This window comes from Amphiura filiformis, chromosome 6 (genome assembly GCF_039555335.1).
Source record: "Amphiura filiformis chromosome 6, Afil_fr2py, whole genome shotgun sequence".
Classification (NCBI taxonomy): Eukaryota; Metazoa; Echinodermata; class Ophiuroidea; order Amphilepidida; family Amphiuridae; genus Amphiura; species Amphiura filiformis.
In genome coordinates, this window is record NC_092633.1 from 51,073,701 (window position 1) to 51,091,983 (window position 18,283).

Genomic DNA, 18,283 nt, shown 5'->3' on the forward strand with positions numbered 1-18,283 from the left:
AGAATGTCATTCTGATATCAAATAATTTTGATTTTTGAAATTCGCAATTTAATACACATTTTATGGCAAATCATTAAAATTGATATTTTTGATATTTAACAGTACTTGAAGTAAATTTTATAAATCTGATGATTTATTCTTAAAGTGTATGTAGGTGGGATGAAAAGCCGACGATCAATTGAAAATTTTGACCTTTCGTATTGAAGATATGGATTTTTATACACAAAACACCAAAAAAAATTAGGTCTTTTTGGGAAAAAATCCATATCTTCAATATGAAAGGTCAAAATTTTCAATTGACCGTCGACTTTTCCTCCCTGCTACATACACTTTAAGAATACGTCATTAGATTTATATAATTTACTTCGAGGACTGTTATATATCAAAATTTTGAAAAATGTCAAATTTTTATAATTTGTCATAAAATTTGTATTATATTGTGACTTTCAAAAAATGAAAATTATTTGATATCAGAAAGACATGCTTCGTATTCAGAATGCAATTCGATAGGTCTGAGGTGCTCTCATGTCCTACAAAAAATACTGTCGAAACGCAATAAACGCTCATTTTAGATCCCTTAAGAAAATAGTAATTCCCTTTATGGGCAAATTTAATTGCAATGGCAATCTGGGTTTTTTTTTGTTCAATACAGAATCCATTTATGTATTTTGTTTTTCTTTCCCATTGTCTGAGTTTTAACTCTGTACTTGTATTGTTTTCCATGGTTTGTTAATGTGAAAAGTGCTTCAGAGAGAATTATCAAGGGTATTTATAATAGCTAGCTATGTAATTTACTACTAAGTTTATGCTTGAATTTAAACTTAACCTACAACATGTAATATGTACTGTTAAATTTAACAATTTGTTGTTTGCCCCTGAGAAGAGTAGTATATGATCTATTTGAAATGTCAGTAGTTTTTTGTCTACCCAGCCAGGTACACAGTGATTTTAATGCTCTCCGTGCTAGCCATGCGCTTCAACGGAAAAAGTTTTGAAATATTTTCTCAAAATATCAAGAGCTATCTTCAGAACTACTCAACCAACATTAGGCTTGTTTGTACTCATTTTAATGCATTTTTCATGCTGATTTCAAATGTGGTCATGCCAATTTACATTTCTGAAATTTTTGAATTAACCAAAAAATTGAAACATGTCGTCTGCAGTCAACATGGTCAACACCCGTGTGCAGAGAATTAATCACTTTGTCTCCAATGCACTTTTGTATCCTTCACTGCATTCTTGTCATCTTTGCAGATTTTATACTTCTGTAGGCTTTGGAGTTGGTGATTTTTGGCTGTCAAACTTTACTTATTTCTGTGCCTACATTTTTTATTCTTGCCCCCTGCATTTTCCCCCACATCAAGTTGGTAAACCTTGCTCCTTCGTTTCAGTTGTGCACATATTCAAGGTATCCTCTTATATCATTTATTGATCCCTGATGTTTTCTGTGTTCTCGTCCATTGGACTCGCCATTACTTAATTGTTTTTACACATTGAAACTTTGTTAGATGCTTCTCTTAATGTCATCTGAGTTTTTTGAGTGGAAATAAATTTACACATTGGTGCCAGGGTTGCCAAAAGATTTCAGCCCGAATCGCGGGTCAAATAATCGAAAAGTCACCCAATTTTTCTCTTTGCCATTGGTTTCTATGGGGCAGGAAGCTATCAGAAGTCGCGGGAACCAATGTTGAAAAGTCGTCCAAATTTTTTCTTACTCATTGGTTTCTATAGGACAGGAAATTGTCAAAAGTTGCGGGGAAATCTACAAAAGTCGCCCAATTGGGCTATCAAATCACAGGTTTGGCAACCCTGATTGGTGCACAGACGTGGATGATGCATGGCGCTATGGATTGCCATACAAGCAATGGGCTATTCCAATTGAAATCCACACTACCCCTGTGGAAGATTTGGGAAATATCTTCTACAGGGGGAGTACGTTTTTTAAATTTAATTGGTCAGAGTTAATCAGTTTGAAACCCATACACCTCTGTATCTTAGCTTTACCAGTATCTTCCACAAGTGGAGTGAGTATTTCAAATGGAAAACAAAAGCTCTAACATCACATTATGAAACATATTCATGCGCGGATTTAGAGGGGGGCACAGTGTTGAAAGCAGAATTTATTTCTGTGCATTTCGACACCTCATTTGATACGATAGCCCAGAAAGCAATAAAACACCGGTCAATTTAATGTAGTGAGGTCCAGATTTTAAAGTTGCACTTACAACAATACAAAAGCACTCAGATATCATTAAACAGATGTCAATATTTAGACAATTGCTACAAATGAGATGTCAAAATGGGCAGAAATAAATTCTGCTTTCAACACATTTTACAGATTTGTAATACAATCGTCTGTTTGTGAATAATGGCCATTATTTAAGGGGGGTAATTACTTTTTTTGACATGTTTATTTCCACAATGTGAAAACCATATGTTGTCTTCCTAAATGGTATTGTATTCTAGGAGTTACATGTTTCATAATATGGCTGTAATGTAATATGCTTGCTTAGGAGCGTGAAGCAAATAATAACTATAAAATGCACCAGTACAAGTACAGAATGTCTGTATTTCTCAATTTGAAGCAAGAAACAAAAACAAAAAATCTTTCGCTCGCTTAATTTGTTTATTCCATTTAAAATCCACTACCCATGTGGAAGATTTAGGAAATATCTTCCACCGGGGAACTATGAATTTCAAATGGAATGAACACATTTGAATGTCATACACTCTCTGAGAAAGATTTAACCTGAATCTTCTACAGAGGGAGGATGAGTTTCAATTGGAGCTACCTAATGTTTTCATTCAATTTGAAATTCATACTCACCCAGTGGAAGATATTTCTTAAATTATGCACTGAGGGAGTGTGGAATTTTAATGGAATAGCCCATTTGCTATCTCTTTTCTTGCTCTCACTCCCTCTGTCTTGTGCTCATTTTTCCTTTCTTCTCTTTCACTAGGTTTTTTAGCCTGGCTTGAGCATTTTGTTTGAGTCTAGTCCAATCAGGACTCAATTGTGTCTCCGCACGGAGCGACTATTCAAACAAACAAACAAACAAACAAACTCTCATATCTCTTTCACAGTCTCTTCCACATCACTATTTTTCTTGCTCATCTCTTTTGATGCTTGTGTCCCATAGGCAAGTTTGTGTTGTGTTAGCTTGCACATGCATGTATCATGGTTCAACTATATGTTGGTGGCAATCCATTTTATTTTTTGACAATCCAGGCTGATTCCCCCCCCCTCCCACATTACAAGCCGGATTGGGGGTAATGCTTGATATAATGGAACTAAAGAGACTGATCATGATTGACATTAAGTTACAGTCTGTTCATTACATTCATTAATTAAAACCAGCTCTCCCTTAATTAAATCACTTGAAATAATGAAACATTTATTACAATTGATTGTCCCTTAATCAAATCAGTAAAAATAATGAAACATTTATTACAAATGATAATTGTTTGAATACAAGATTTAAAAATAGCATGCTTACAAGTCTGTAGCCTAATAGTACATTTAAAGAGGAAGCCCCATCAAAGCAGTTCTTCTGGGGTGAACCAAACCTGCCTGGTTATCAAATTAAGCAGTGACAAGGTTATCTCTGAATTTGCCAGGTGCTAATTGATGTTTTAATGTTATTGCATCAATTAGTACATGTCAAATTCAGAGACAACTTTGTCACTGATTAATTTGATAACCAGGCAGGTTTGCTTCACCCCAGAAGAACTGCTCTGACGGGACTTCCTCTTTAACATGAACGTATAAGACTTTAATGTCAGTTGGTAACTTTCGTTGAATTTAGTAAATGGCATAGGATGTTTATCACGTTAAAGCTTTCCCAATAAGCTTCCAGTCCCGAACGGAATCAATAGGATCTGATGCATTACACATCTGTCCAAAATTAGATAAGCTTAGGTAATGTAAGCTGAAGGCACATATATAGGTATATATATTTGGCTGTTCCAGTTAAAATCCATACACCCCCTATTTAGGTAACCCCATTCGAAAATCACACTCCCTGTGTCGAAGATTATGTCTTCTACAGGGGGTGTATGGATTTCAACACAAATAGCCCATTCATTTAGGCTGGATATTGATTCCAGCTAATGAGTATGCCCTTCATATAGTAATACTTTAGTAGGTTATGTTACATACCTGCATACTACAGAAACGATATGGTTTAGAATAATAGAAAACCACTAATGCAGCTGTACATCTATTGTGTCGTTTGATGATGATCTCCGGCGGGGCTGGTACGGGAGTTGCTCGTGGTGGTACGGCGGCTGGGAAGGGGGCAGCAGCTGAATATCAGGTTGGTCAAGATGATAATACTATGTGTTGTTGGTAGGAAATGTTCAAACTAAAACCATCATTCAATTACAGCAAGTGCTAGTTTGATCATCTTATTGTTTTTCTCTGTTATTATATTTGAACTTGATAGTGTTATGAGCCATTGGCTAGGTAGTCGTTAACAATTTCTGACGATGAAATATCAATATGGTTGGACCCCAGGTGCTGTTGTCTAGAGATAAACAATGTTATTATTAGTCCAGTACATGTGCATCTAATATGTACTGGAATATATGCCGACAGGGGTTTTGGCTATTGACTTATTATTATTATTATTATTATTATTATTATTATTGACTTATTATCTTAGGTTAAATCCATAAAGACGTACTTTAACATCGAGGGCAATTCCATAACTGTAAACGTACAATCCAATGATCTAAGTAGGAAAATTGATTATCTGACATGTTTGTTTGTCCTTTAAAAGGGCATTTCGTGATCCACAGCCTCATCCCCCCACTTTTCACAAAAAAAGATTTTTATACCACTGGATATACCTCTGGCTACATAATATTTATGTACCAAATATTTCTTGCAGATTAATTTGTTTAGCAAAAATATCTCCAAATTTGAATTTCATTCTGGTATACCAGAACAAAATACAGCAGTGGCCTCTGGAGCAGTGTAATAGACATAATCATGCGTAACTCGCAAATGCAAAATCGGAATCAACTGAAATTTTGGGAATAAGCTTTTTTCGTGGATATCTACTGAAGAAATGTCATAAAAAGAGGATCACCACAAAATTCTCCTTTGAGCGAGGATCGTTCTTTAAAAAAAAAACACCCCTTCTTCCAGTAAAATGAGTGTTTTGAGACCCTAATCGCGGATCCGCATGGATCCTCGTTTTGCTTTTCGAAACCACCCTAAATCTGTGTTTTCTTTCATGTGGATGCTTACAAATATAATTCTGAATTATATTTGTAAGCATCCACATGAAAGAAAACACAGATTTAGGGTGGTTTCGAAAAGCAAAACGAGGATCCATGATAATTTTATGGTCATTGTTATCAAGTTCAAGCAGTCACTCCTGTGCACGGAATTGACAAATCCAATTTTGCACAGCACTGTCGTGCGAGATCACTGCGCATAATGCCGCACATACCATGTTATTTGAACGCAAAGGATGCATGCAAATCGCATTTCAATAGTGTACTTTTCTTGTCTCATAAAACCAATGAAATTAAAGGAAAAAACAACAGCTGTTTAAGAATAGAGGTTATGAAACTAAACATTCTGGCAGTCATCCCAAGGCTTCTTATCCTGGGTCCCCCATCCAGGGGCAGTCATTACAAGATGTTTTAATGTTACAAATTGGCTATCCAAGTCTCGACTGTGATTTGATTAAATCGGTCATTCAAACGTAAACCTAATGGCAACATATTATTGGATAAACCCTAATGTACTATTACCTCATAATAGTGTTAAAACATACAAACCGGGGGGATACTCACGTATATAAGGTATACGAGGATGTACCACTCTAATGGGTCGCTCTTTTTTTACAATAAAATGCCTAAACATGGGTTCCGATTTGAAAACAATTGGTCAAAATTTAGGTAAAATATCAAACATTGGCCCCGATTTTAGAAACAAATCCCTAAACATGGGTCACAATTTGAGAAAAATTGTCAAAAACTGTCAAATCGGCAATTTTTTAAAGGTAAAAATATCACTAAATATGGGTAGGGGTTTCTGAGTTCCAGCGACACACCCCTAATTCAAGTACCCCCCCCCCCTCCGGCATACAAGTATAATGATATATTCCTCAAATGGTAGACATATAATAAGATCAGTATGATATCGGTTCCATTATTACTTGCATGCTAGCTGGAGCAATAACAAAATTTCAAACATTGTATATCAAATTATTTCGTCAATGTTAGAAGAGAAAATAGGGGAGGATACAATCCAATTTTGTTAATAGAAATAAATCATGCATGCATGCCTAGATTTGTCTATCCACTAAGTTCCATTTGCCAAATTAGGGCCTCCAAGTCACGAATATCACAGACGAACACTGCCATTTCAACAAGAATATTTGTAACGGTAATCAGACTTAATTTCTGTATATTTTATAATCCAGCACAATATTGTTGGGAAAGTACAGCCTATATAATACCAATGTCATCATACTAAGGTTGGAGTGTCTTTATTGCAGCATGGTAGAAGTGAAGTTTGTGAAAAATTAATGGCAGTAAATATTTTGATATCATAATAGAGTGTGTGAAAATTTAATTTTAACCTTCTTCATGTGGGTGTCGATTGCAGATGACAAGTTTCCAATTTTTTTTTTAATTCAAAAATTTCAGAATTGTAAATTGTCATGACCATATTTGGAATCAGCATGAAAAATGCATTAAAATGAGTACAAGCAAGCCTTGTATTGGTTCAGTGGTTCTAGTGATATCTCTTGATATTTTGAGAAAATGTCTCAAAACTTGGGATTTTTTATGTTGAAGCGTATGATGACTAGCATGTAGGGCATTAAAGAAAGTTTATTTGTCAGTATTCTGAAAGGGTACTCTTACTCAGTATATGGACTAGTTTTAACTCGTGCATGTAGAGAGGTTTGTGACATATTTTTTAAGTTGTACAAAAGTAGGTTTCTAGTTGAGTATTTTCTTGGATCGGATAGTGTTGCATCACTTTGATCTATTATTTATTATTCACAAGGCATATATTTTAGACACTAGCCCGGTAATCACCCAGGTGCATAGCAAGATCATGATAATGTACAATCTTTTAAAATGAGTTTGGTCAATTTTCTTCAAACCTGAAAATTATGAAGCATGATCTTCTTCCATTGCATTGTCTTTTTTAAAGACAGTTCTTGTTTTGGCATATTTGTCATGGATTCAGCCAAATTCATAGAGTTTTTAGGACAACAGAACAAGTTTGAATTAAAATCATAATTATGACTTCAAATCCCCCATCATAGAGCACCACAGTTAAGTGGTTGAGTTTTCTTTCATTTAACCATAATTTTAGTTTGGCTTAAGGGCTGGGGTATGAACGTTTGGATAGTATTTATTGTGGGACATTAGAGCACATCAGAGATATCGAATTGCATTCTGAATACGAAGAATGTCATTCTGATATCAAATAATTTTGATTTTTTGAAATTCGCTATTTAATACACATTTTATGGCAAATCATTAAAATTGATATTTTTGATATTTAACAGTACTTGAAGTAAACTTTATAAATCTGATGATTTATACTTAAAGTGTATGTAGGTGGGATGAAAAGCCGACGATCAATTGAAAATTTTGACCTTTCGTATTGAAGATATGGATATTTTTTCCCAAAACACAAAAAAAAATTAGGTCTTTTTGGGAAAAAATCCATATCTTCAATATGAAAGGTCAAAATTTTCAATTGACCGTCGGCTTTTCCTCCCTGCTACATACACTTTAAGAATATGTCATTAGATTTATATAATTTACCGAGGACTGTTATATATCAAAATTTGACAAATATCAAATTTTTATAATTTGTCATAAAATTTGTATTATATTGTGATTTTCAAAAATGAAAATTATTTGATATCAGAAAGACATGTTTCAGTATTCAGAATGCAATTTGATAGGTCTGAGGTACTCTCATGTCCCACAAAAAATACTGTCGAAACGCAATAAACGCTCATTTTAGATCCCTTAAGGCTTTCATAATTTCAAATATTACAATTTAACTGCACATAAAAATATTACCTGACAAAGGATATATGTCGTGCTAAATTATATATCTGACCTCATTCATTTGTTACTGTTAAAACTTGCCTTATAAAGCAGTTTCATTTTTAATAATGATGATAATAGTCAACGTTTTGTATAAAGCTTTGGATATAAATAGCCTTATATAAATGACATTTTGAGACGTTTTTGTCCATATATCATATTGCAGCAATGCAGTTAATTTGATATTTGCATCTCTCACAGGAAGAGGTCTCTCTTAATGGGAACTCTAAGATAAAGGTAAAATTTTCTGTGTTACAAATGTCAAATTCTGCTTTTTCCGCTTTGTAAATTTTAATTTTGCGATGATAAAATTTTCACAAAAAAGACTATGATTTTTACGATTCTAAGATCAAAATATAGGACCTATAGTGAAATTATATTAACTTTATTTCACTTTATTAATGTTGAATTTTGAAGCGCATTTTATTAGTTAGTTCATTAAAAAGATATTTTTTTATTAATTTTGCTTTTTTTTTCTCTTAGCAAAACTGTTTTTCTGTGTTTCTTTCTGAATTGCGTGATTTTTGAAGAAAATCCGCAAGCGAGGAGGTCATCTGCTTTTTTACTCTAAGGTTTATACTGTTGTCTGGACTCTGCATGTAGCTGCTTAATATCTTCCCTGGTGTAATTAATTGCATTTTTTGTTCTCATTAAGTGGTATTTTCACTAATGAATCATTATTGACTGCATTCTGGAATCAATTTATGCTATATCTGCTCCCGGGTCTCTGCTCCCGTGAGTTTATTCTCGGTTTAGCCTAAATATTTAGAAGCTGTATTTTAATTGGTCATTCAGATGAATATATCTTGTAATGAACCAATCAGAAGTGCTGTTAGAAAGGTTCTCCGGGACAAAACCTGTAAACCAGCTTATTGTTGCAGATCAGAATTCTGCAGGTCTGCAGGTTTTTTCTATGGTTTTCCTCATACATTCAATTCTGAAATCAGTCCTGCTATTCCATTTAAAATCACACTACCCCTGTGGAAGATTTTGGAAATATCTTCCACAGGGGAGTATGAATTTCAAATGTAATAGACACATTAGAAGTTCCATTTGCAGGGTCGGATCCAGGAATGTTCAATAGAGGCGCTGACCCACCGCCGCTGCCACGGGCGGCTCAAGACACACAAAGTCAGGTGCCGAGTGCAGAGCGCCCCTGATTTGATTGTCATACACCCTCTGAGAAAGATTCAACCTGAATCTTCCACAGAGGGAGGGTGAGTTTCAAAAAGAGTAGATTAATGTGCTCATTTTATTTGAAATTCATACTCCCCCTGTGGGAGATGTTTCCAAAATCTTCCACAGGGGAGTGTGAATTTTAGATGGAATAGCCCAATGTCCTTTCCTAAGCTCCATTTGCAATAGCTGCCATATAGACATTTGACAATATCTGTATTCTATATTTTTTGCATCTCACATGTGGCAGCTATAATAACCGTTTGGTCCTTCGTGCTGTAAACTCTCAATGATATAAGCTCCCAAGGTATATAATGAAAATACATTATGGTACTCATGTTGTAGATTAACTGGTCATAGACATTGGAAAAATAATAACAATTAGGGTGAAACAATTCATATTTAACAAGAACTGTCTTTAAAAAAGACAATGCCATGGATAAAGATCATGTTTCATAATTTTGCATTGACAAGTACTTAGAATGCCAATAATTTTTTCATTTCACTAGCGTAGTTACTACTGCAATAAGTCAGTCCTTAAAAGACCTTTTGATGTGAAAGTATTGCATTGATCATAAGGTAATTAACTAGAAAGAAGACGGAATTTGCTTTTATTCTCTCTATGTTGGCATGTCTTTATTATTACTCCTATTGATGGTACTATTATTACAATATATAGGATTTAATTGCAGCATATTGTGAAAGAATGTGTATTTGAATAAAGGAAGGAAATAAATATTGAAATTTGTTTTGCTTTTTTTTATAATAATGCAGAAAATTAATAAATTTGAAAAAAATTAAACACTGGGAATGCTGAATCTAATATTAGGGATATTCTGTATGAAATCCATACACTTCCGTATGGAAGGCATGATCCTTATCTTCCACACAGGGAGTGTGAATTTCAAATGGGTTACCTGAATGAGTGACTCTATTTCAAATCTACACCCCCCGTTTTAAAGATTAAGGTCATGTCTTCCATAGGGGGTGTATGGATTTCAACTGGAATAGCCTAATGTTGACAGTGCTCAATACTTGTACATAATCAGTGTTGATATCATTTTATGAGCAGCTCAAAATATGAAAGCCAGTGGTGACACCAGAATTGTTTATGTGGGAGAAGAAACCTTAAATATTTGCCCAAAATTGTAACTGCAATACACACTTAAAACTACGGGGTCAAAAAATGACCCAAACGGGGTCATTTTTGACCCCAGCATAGTTATCAACTAAACACCATACCACGGACGGGGTCATTTTGACCCCATTGATCAGGGTCATTGCAATGATTACGTATTTGGGTCAAATAGTAACCCCATTGGGGTCAAAATATTACCACATTTCGGGGTCAAATGAAAAAAGGGTTGCCTTATTTGGGTTATTCAATATTGACCCCATTGGCTGTGGTCATTTCAATGACCACGTATTTGGGTCAAAATGTAACCCCATTGGGGTCAAAATATAACAACATTTCGGGGTCAAATGAAATGACCCATTTGAAAGGGTTGTTTATATAATAGGGTTACTCAATAACCACATTTAGGGGTTGTTTGGATTTTGTTAGTATGATGCGATGGATGGTATTGATATTGCTGGTCCCACCAGGACATAAGTGTGTCTCTGCACACTAGCATTACATAAACAGCAAATTTATACATAATGCATCTGTGTATCACACTGATACGCCTCGCGCCTCATGACAGTTCACGCATTATAAGCTTACATGATATCATTGATATGTAAGCTTATAATAACTGCAGCCAAGACATCCGGCCACGACAGCATGAAATTGTCCGAATCTGCGTTCATAGACATGGGTCTATGCATCCTTGCAGTCTCACTTTCCTCAACTTTTCATATTCCATCATGCAGACACACAACAATCCGCACAAGGCTGCACAATCAGAACAAATATGGCGCTGATGTGACGCGGGAAGCCGATGCACACCGTAGGCCTACGTGCAAATAGTTTCCGAAATGCAAGTCATTATAAAGTTGTAAAATTGGGCAACGTCGGTCAAAAAATTAGCTATATTTAATAATCAAAAAACATTAATTGCAGCTCATGTTTAAACTCATTTATGAATTGAGATTTTCAAAGCTGAACATTGAAACTGATATCAATGCGCGACAGTGTCGGCAAAATGACCCCGAGGTTTTTTACCACGTTCGTCGTGGTTAAAATGACCTCGTGAATGTGGTCAAATTAAAACAGTACAACCCCCTTACGGGGTCAAAACAACCCCAAACGTGGTCAATTCAAAATGACCACGGAAAATATAACCCCGTAGTTTTTAGTGTGTAGTCCAAAATTGGGCTATTCCATTTATAATCCACACTACCCATGTGGAAGATTTTGGAAATATCTTTCACAGGGGGAGTATGAATTTCAAATGGAATTAACACATTAACCCACTCTATTTGACATTTGACCTCCCTCTGTAGGAGATTCATGTTGAATCTTTCTCAGAGGGTATATGAAATTCAAATGGGGCTGCCTAATGTGTTCATTCCATTTGAAATTCATACTCCTACTGTGGAAGATATTTCCAAAAGCTTCCACAGGGGGAGTGCAGTCGGGAGTGCAGTGTGTATTTTAAATGGAGTGGAAATTTTCCTGATTAGGGATTTCCTCTATTCTCCCTGGTGCAGGTAGACGGCCACTGAGAAAAATTTGGTTGAAATTTTGGCTTGAAAATTAAGAAATGAACAGAAAAAAAAATTCTATGTCAACGTTTGAAGCATCTCATGGTGGGATTTGCATTGCTGAAAACAAAATAAGTATGCTTTGGTTTATTATGTAGGCTATGTGTGTGCTTGATGCAGATATCAACCTAGGCTGAACCCAAATTTCAATTTGCCTAATGAAATTTTGGATGCTAAACCAAGTCAGACAATATATTGACTAGTTGATTAAATAAATACCACCAGCTATTAAAAGATGGTCATTGATTTCTCTGTGCTCTCAAGAGTATGTAAATATGGTGAATTATTCTTTGGTCTTGTATTCGGAAATTAAAACAACGGCACTTGTGACACCAACGTCCTGTTGGGAAGAGGGTTTGAGGCCAGTAGTTGAAAGACAAAATGAAGGAAGCTTTTAAGTGCAGGAACATGGGAATTACGAACTTACGTGATTAAATTGTGAATTGGAGGAACCGGTGGCCATCCGTTCAATATTTTATTTCATCCAGTACTAGTTATCAAAGCAGTAAATAATAGTCCCCAGTTGCTTAACCCCCTGAGCACTACCTGCCGATCTAACATTGCCTCTGATTGGTCAATTACGTGATATATTCATTTTAATCACCAATCAGATTGGAGCTTTGCAAATAATTCACCCCAATTTTTTTGCATGGGGAAATTATTCTAACAATGTTGTTGATTGGTCTAATAGCTTCTAATTGACAATAAAAACTTCTTTTTGACCAATAGGCAGGTAGGTCTCATAGGGTTAAACCTGTTTTCAAAACTATTGTACACTTTATGGAAATTGAGCAAATATCCCCTCATCAAAGTCTGTGGCACTCAACTTAAATTTGGATAGGGGTGTGCGGCATCTGGCGCCCAACTTAGGGAATTGATCATTGAATTTCGGTCAAAATAGGGCATTTACCCTGCATTTTGAACTGATATTTCAAGATTTTTGGGGGTCTGGTGAACTAAAATTGGGCCAAATTATATGCTGTGGAGTTAAGAAATTCCACAATTTGTCAAAATGTCAGGGCTGCAATTATGAGAGTTTTACCCAAGGTGATGCTAAAGAACTGATGGGTCCTCGGGAACCACCAGGAAGCCTGAAAAAGGAAAACTTGACCACCGCACATTCCCCTACCACCTTTAGAAACACATGTGAGTGCCCCCTCCGGGCATTATAGCAGATTTATTATGCAGCACATCAATGCATTTTCATGGAAATTTGCCGTGGAGGAATAAATGAATTTTTATATCCTTAATATCCCAGATGTGCAGTGATTTGAGGTTGTGCATATCTCATACCTTAACCTTTTTAAACTTATATATGTGCAAGATCTAAGATGTATATTATGGTATGTGCTAGGAATTGTGACGATGATGATAATGATAAAAGATGATGATGGTAACAATAATGGTGATGATAATGATGATGGTAACATCGATGATAGCCACAATGATGATGTTTTATACTGAACAAGGCTGTATAGAAATGTTATGTCTTAAAGTTGTGTTCACATTGTCAGACGTACGCCCGGCGTAACTTGGTCGGCGCAAGTTGTTAGGAGTAGCAGTAGGCACTGCCAGGAGTAGTGGCAGTGTGAATGATGGTCAGCGTAAATTCAGTCAGACATACGGCCTGGCGAGCTGGGTGCAACCTCCGCCAGGCGTAAGTTGCAATGTGAACGCCCGGGTGTGAACGCTGCTACTCCTAGCACCCAGTGTAAGTTTGACTTTTTGTTGGTTGGAACTAAGACATTACAGTAGTTGAAAAAGGTCACGGAAACACCGGAAGTAGTAGCCGATATTTATGCCGACCAGAAGTGAATGCTTGGTGGAACTGGTCGGCGTAGTGCTAGGAGTAGGCTAGGTGTGGACACACGGTAGGAGTAGCAAAAATATTAGTGGAATTTTTATCAATGTTAGCGTAAATTTACACCGGGTGTAAGTCAAAATGTGAACACAACTTTATTTAAGTATTTAGGCACCACATTGATGTAGAGGTAACTAGTAGCTTCATATAGTGGTCAAGCAAATAAAATAGTTGTCATCGATGGGATTATTAAAAGGATTGCATTCTCAGTCTGGGTATGTGATGATTGTTGATCAAAGCTGTAGATATAAGTTTGGTTAATGGATGATAGGAAACTGAGCTACACCTGATACTCTGATGAAATGTGAGCGTAAGAGATAATTAATGCAACTCATCGTCCCTGAGGTGCGATTTCATATATGTGACTGTACACAACGAATGAGCCGTAAATTCCTCCCCTGGTCAATTTACATTATATATACATAAAATATACATCATAAGCTTTAAAATGGTATGGTATATCATTTGACTTCAAACGATATCCAGAAGCGGGGTTATGGTTTGTTGAACTTTGCTCCTTCAACAAAATGGTAGCTTTTTTCCGTTTCTACATGTGTCTCTTTTTCCACATTAATGGGCAATAAATATCAAACAGTCATAATTGGCGGTCATTTCAAATCATCCCCAAGTCAACGAGGTTCAAGAAAGTTCTCTCATTGTTAATTGTTGGTTATACATACCTATACAAAATACAATGCCTGGTAACCCACCACTTGAACAGGATTTAGCCAAAGCAAACAAAGACCAGACCTATTAAAAATTCCATAGCCATCTAAGGTAGAAGCTTATTATCCACTTCAACAATAGGATTATTGATTGGTGTTTGACTATCAAATGAGATAGATGTCGCGCCAACTTGAGGTACCGATGAATATGACCTTCATGCACATTTTATACTGTAATTTAGGACATTTACGGCTCATTCATGCTGTACGGTCACATATAGCATACAAGGCATTTATAGGGCGCCAGCCCATTTCATAAAGACCACGGAGCCAAGATGGAAAACAAAACATTTGAAAGGAAAAACAAAACAATAGCAAACTGAAACAAAGCAGCCAGATCATTGTGGGAACAGAAAGGTTTTGAGACCTTTCTTGGAACTTTGCAGAGAAACAGCAGAATGGAGTTCAGATGGAAGTGAGTTCCAAAGTGCAGATGCAGTGAGAGAAAAACTCGTGTCGAAAGCTTATTTCAGGCCTTTAGGGTTGAATTTTGGTACAGAGATAAATGTGTAGTGTCCGTTGCAGAACGCAAGCCGGGACGAATTGTACAATGAAATTGATTCAATGAGATAATTTGGTCCATATCCATGCAGACATTTGAACACGTAAAGAATGATTTTATATGAAATTCTCTGCTTCTCATGGAGCCAGTGAAGTTCTTGCAAATACAGCATCATCTATCTGTCCCTGTGTTTCTGACTGTCTTTGTACCTCCCCATGCCACCCTCTGTCTGCTTTCATCTGCTGTCTTTCTTTCTCTCTTTCTCTGTATCCCTCTCTACCTCCCCTCCCTTTCACCTTTATTCTAAGTGGTATATCCAAAGGGGGCTACCCCCTCCCCCGAGAAGTTTTGCCCCCTGTGGGATGCTGGCTGCCCTGATATTTAAAATATGTATGCTTTTTGTGTACTTTTTATCCCATTCCCCCCTTGAAAGTTGCCTTACCCCCCTTTTTTGCTCCCCTGTGAAAAAGTCACTGCTATGCAAATGAACAAGGACATGTTGGTGTATTGTTAAATCAGATCAGTTGCCTCTTGCTTCATTGGTAATAATATATATTGCTTGAAATTATTACCATTTCATTATGACAATAATTTTGCAGCCAACCCAAAGTAAACAAAATATACATTAGCGAATGATTTTGATATAGTTCAACATCAATTTTTAAAATATTTTGCAACAACATTACTACAATAATTCATATTAATCTGTGCTGTGGATCCTGCGGGCAGGGCTCAATATACATAGTGTTTTACATTGATGTCATATGTTCATGTTGTAACTTGTCATATTGTATTATTTATTGTTAAATGTCATCTTTCAAATGAAAAAATTATTATGTAAACAGATCTTTTGTTATGTAACATGCCTTGCAAAATTAAAATGGATCCTTTCCAGTGTTATTTCAATGCATTGGAATAGGAATTTTATTGAATTTGATTTTGGCCATTTTTCAATTCAATTCAATGCATTGAATCGAAATGTGTTTTTTGTTCAGTTCAATTCAATTCAATTCATTGATCGAAAATGCATACAACATGTATTTTGATTCTGCCATTTCACCTGTATTGTCAGCTTATCAGTTAGAATCAACTTTCTCCCTGAACTGCTTTTAGCCAAATGCCCAGTAAAATGTATCAGTGTTGGTAATACGAATTGAATTTGAATATGAATTGAATTCAAATGGTATGAATTGGAATTGATTAGCAGTCAATTTCAATGCATTGAATTGAAATTGAATCAAAATGATTTAAACCAGAGAAGAATTGAATTGAAATTGCATCAAAATGATTTTATAAAATAAGAATTGAATCTGAATTGAATTGAAATTCATTTTCTGAATCGAAAAAACACTACATGTAGTCCTTTCCTACGATACACTTCCAAAATATTTTTGTTAATTATGAAATTCATTTTAATCGTTAAAAATGAGCATTTTAGTGTCTATTCTTTTGTTATATTAAGAAGTAAGATATCTTTTGAATAAGTAATTAAAAATTGATAATGATGCTGCTTATGATGGACAATGATCACAATATTATGGTGTTAATAATAATAAACTAATGATTCTTACTTCATATTTTTTCTTTTACAGGAATTGGTTGGTGGTTCTACCGAATCAAAAAACTGGAAGGGTATTGTCATCTCGCTACTAGTAATCTTGGGTATCTGTGGGCTTATTGTTGTAGCTGTTTATATCATAACGCCAGGTGGGTACATCTCGGACTGTGTTTTTTAAATAAATAGAAAAAAATATTCTAATAATGTATCCCCGGTGGGTTCAGTCTTCACTGACAATGTGTACGCATGATGGTTTCAATTAGGGGTACTTTTCAAGAAATGTCCATGAATTTTCGAGGACAAAATTGTTCATGATTGTCCAAATTAGGGGTGTTTTGGAGCAAAATTGTCCTTGAAATGAAAAATAGGGTGCATTACTAAGACTTTCGTCAGCGTTTTACTGCTACAGTTTTCGTTATTGTCCTCATTTCCCCGTGAAATAGGGGTAAAACTCAAAAGCGTCCTTGAAATGGTAAAAATAGGGGTATTTATTTCGGAAAAATGTCTTTGATTCCTCGTGATAAGGGGGTGAAATGAAAATGTGTCCTCAAAATGATAAAAATAAGGGGAGGTATTTGGGGGCAAATTGTCCTTGTTTTCGCGCAAAATAGGGGGTAAAATTGCTGCAAATGTCCTCGATTCCCCGTGAAATAGGGGTCATTTTCAAATCCTGGAACGGTCATACGTCCTACCTTTAAATACAAACTGAACCCACCGGGAATGTATCAATTTAATTTAATATTATCATCTCAAGTCACATACTGTGTGTTGTTTTATATCAGTTACTTGGTTGGTTTGGTTGGTTAAATGTCATCAAGTGTGGTTATTAGAGGACATTTCTCAAATGTACTAGGCTTGGGCAGTACCAAAGTTTAGAGGCTACTGATCAAAATGTATTAGGCTTGGGCAATAGCAAACAAGAGTCAGATACAACCCAGCTCTAGCCTAAGATGGAAAAGACTAGCAGGATAATTTGCATATGATTCATGTGACTTTGTTATTGCTCCATGATTGGCTGTTATTCCACTTGTGTACTACTTACATCAGCCAATCAGAATGCTTTATACTTAGATCATCAGATTGCATCATATTTCAAATTACATACATTTTATTTGATATTGCAATATTCGCTGCGACCTGAATCTTGGTATAGCGATCCAGTTACCTCCACATGGAATAAAGCAATTCCTATTGTGGTAACTGAATCGCTGACCAAGATTCAGCTTTCTGCGCAATATTCAATACACTTTCTGCGCAATATTCAATACAATCTATGCCATAACATTGGGCAGTTATAAATGTTACAAATATAATGCTCATTGTATATCTGATATTGCCCAACCCTAGTACAGATATATTTTATTCATGAATGTGTAACTTAATTGATACTCTGTAATGGTTTAAGTACTGTGTCTTCTTTTCATTGCATTATTGAATCTATTATTCATCACGCTATTCCTGTATCTTCATCTCTCCAATCTTCACTACATTCATTAATGAACTCGTATATTTGGGCTATTCCATTTAAAATCCACACGCCCCCTGTGGAAGATTTTGGAAATATCCTCCACAGGGGAGTATGAATTTAAAATGGAATGAACACATTAGGCAGCGCCATTTGAATTTCATACACCCTCTAAGAAAGATTCAACCTGAATCTT

At 35.6% G+C, this 18,283-nt stretch overlaps 1 protein-coding gene across 14 annotated transcripts in view; it reads left to right on the top strand.

The window, feature by feature from the left end:
* Nucleotides 1-18,283, top strand: part of LOC140155571 (prolyl endopeptidase FAP-like) — a 647,798-nt gene that overhangs the window by 568,138 nt on the left and 61,377 nt on the right. For 13 of the 14 annotated variants that reach the window (XM_072178462.1, XM_072178465.1, XM_072178469.1 and 10 more), the window contains one exon: nt 16,657-16,771. In XM_072178462.1, coding sequence (XP_072034563.1) covers nt 16,657-16,771 — 115 coding nt within the window. Of the gene's footprint in view, nt 1-4,220; nt 4,317-16,656; nt 16,772-18,283 lie in introns of those variants that run through there. The other variant, XM_072178470.1, reaches the window with a different exon arrangement.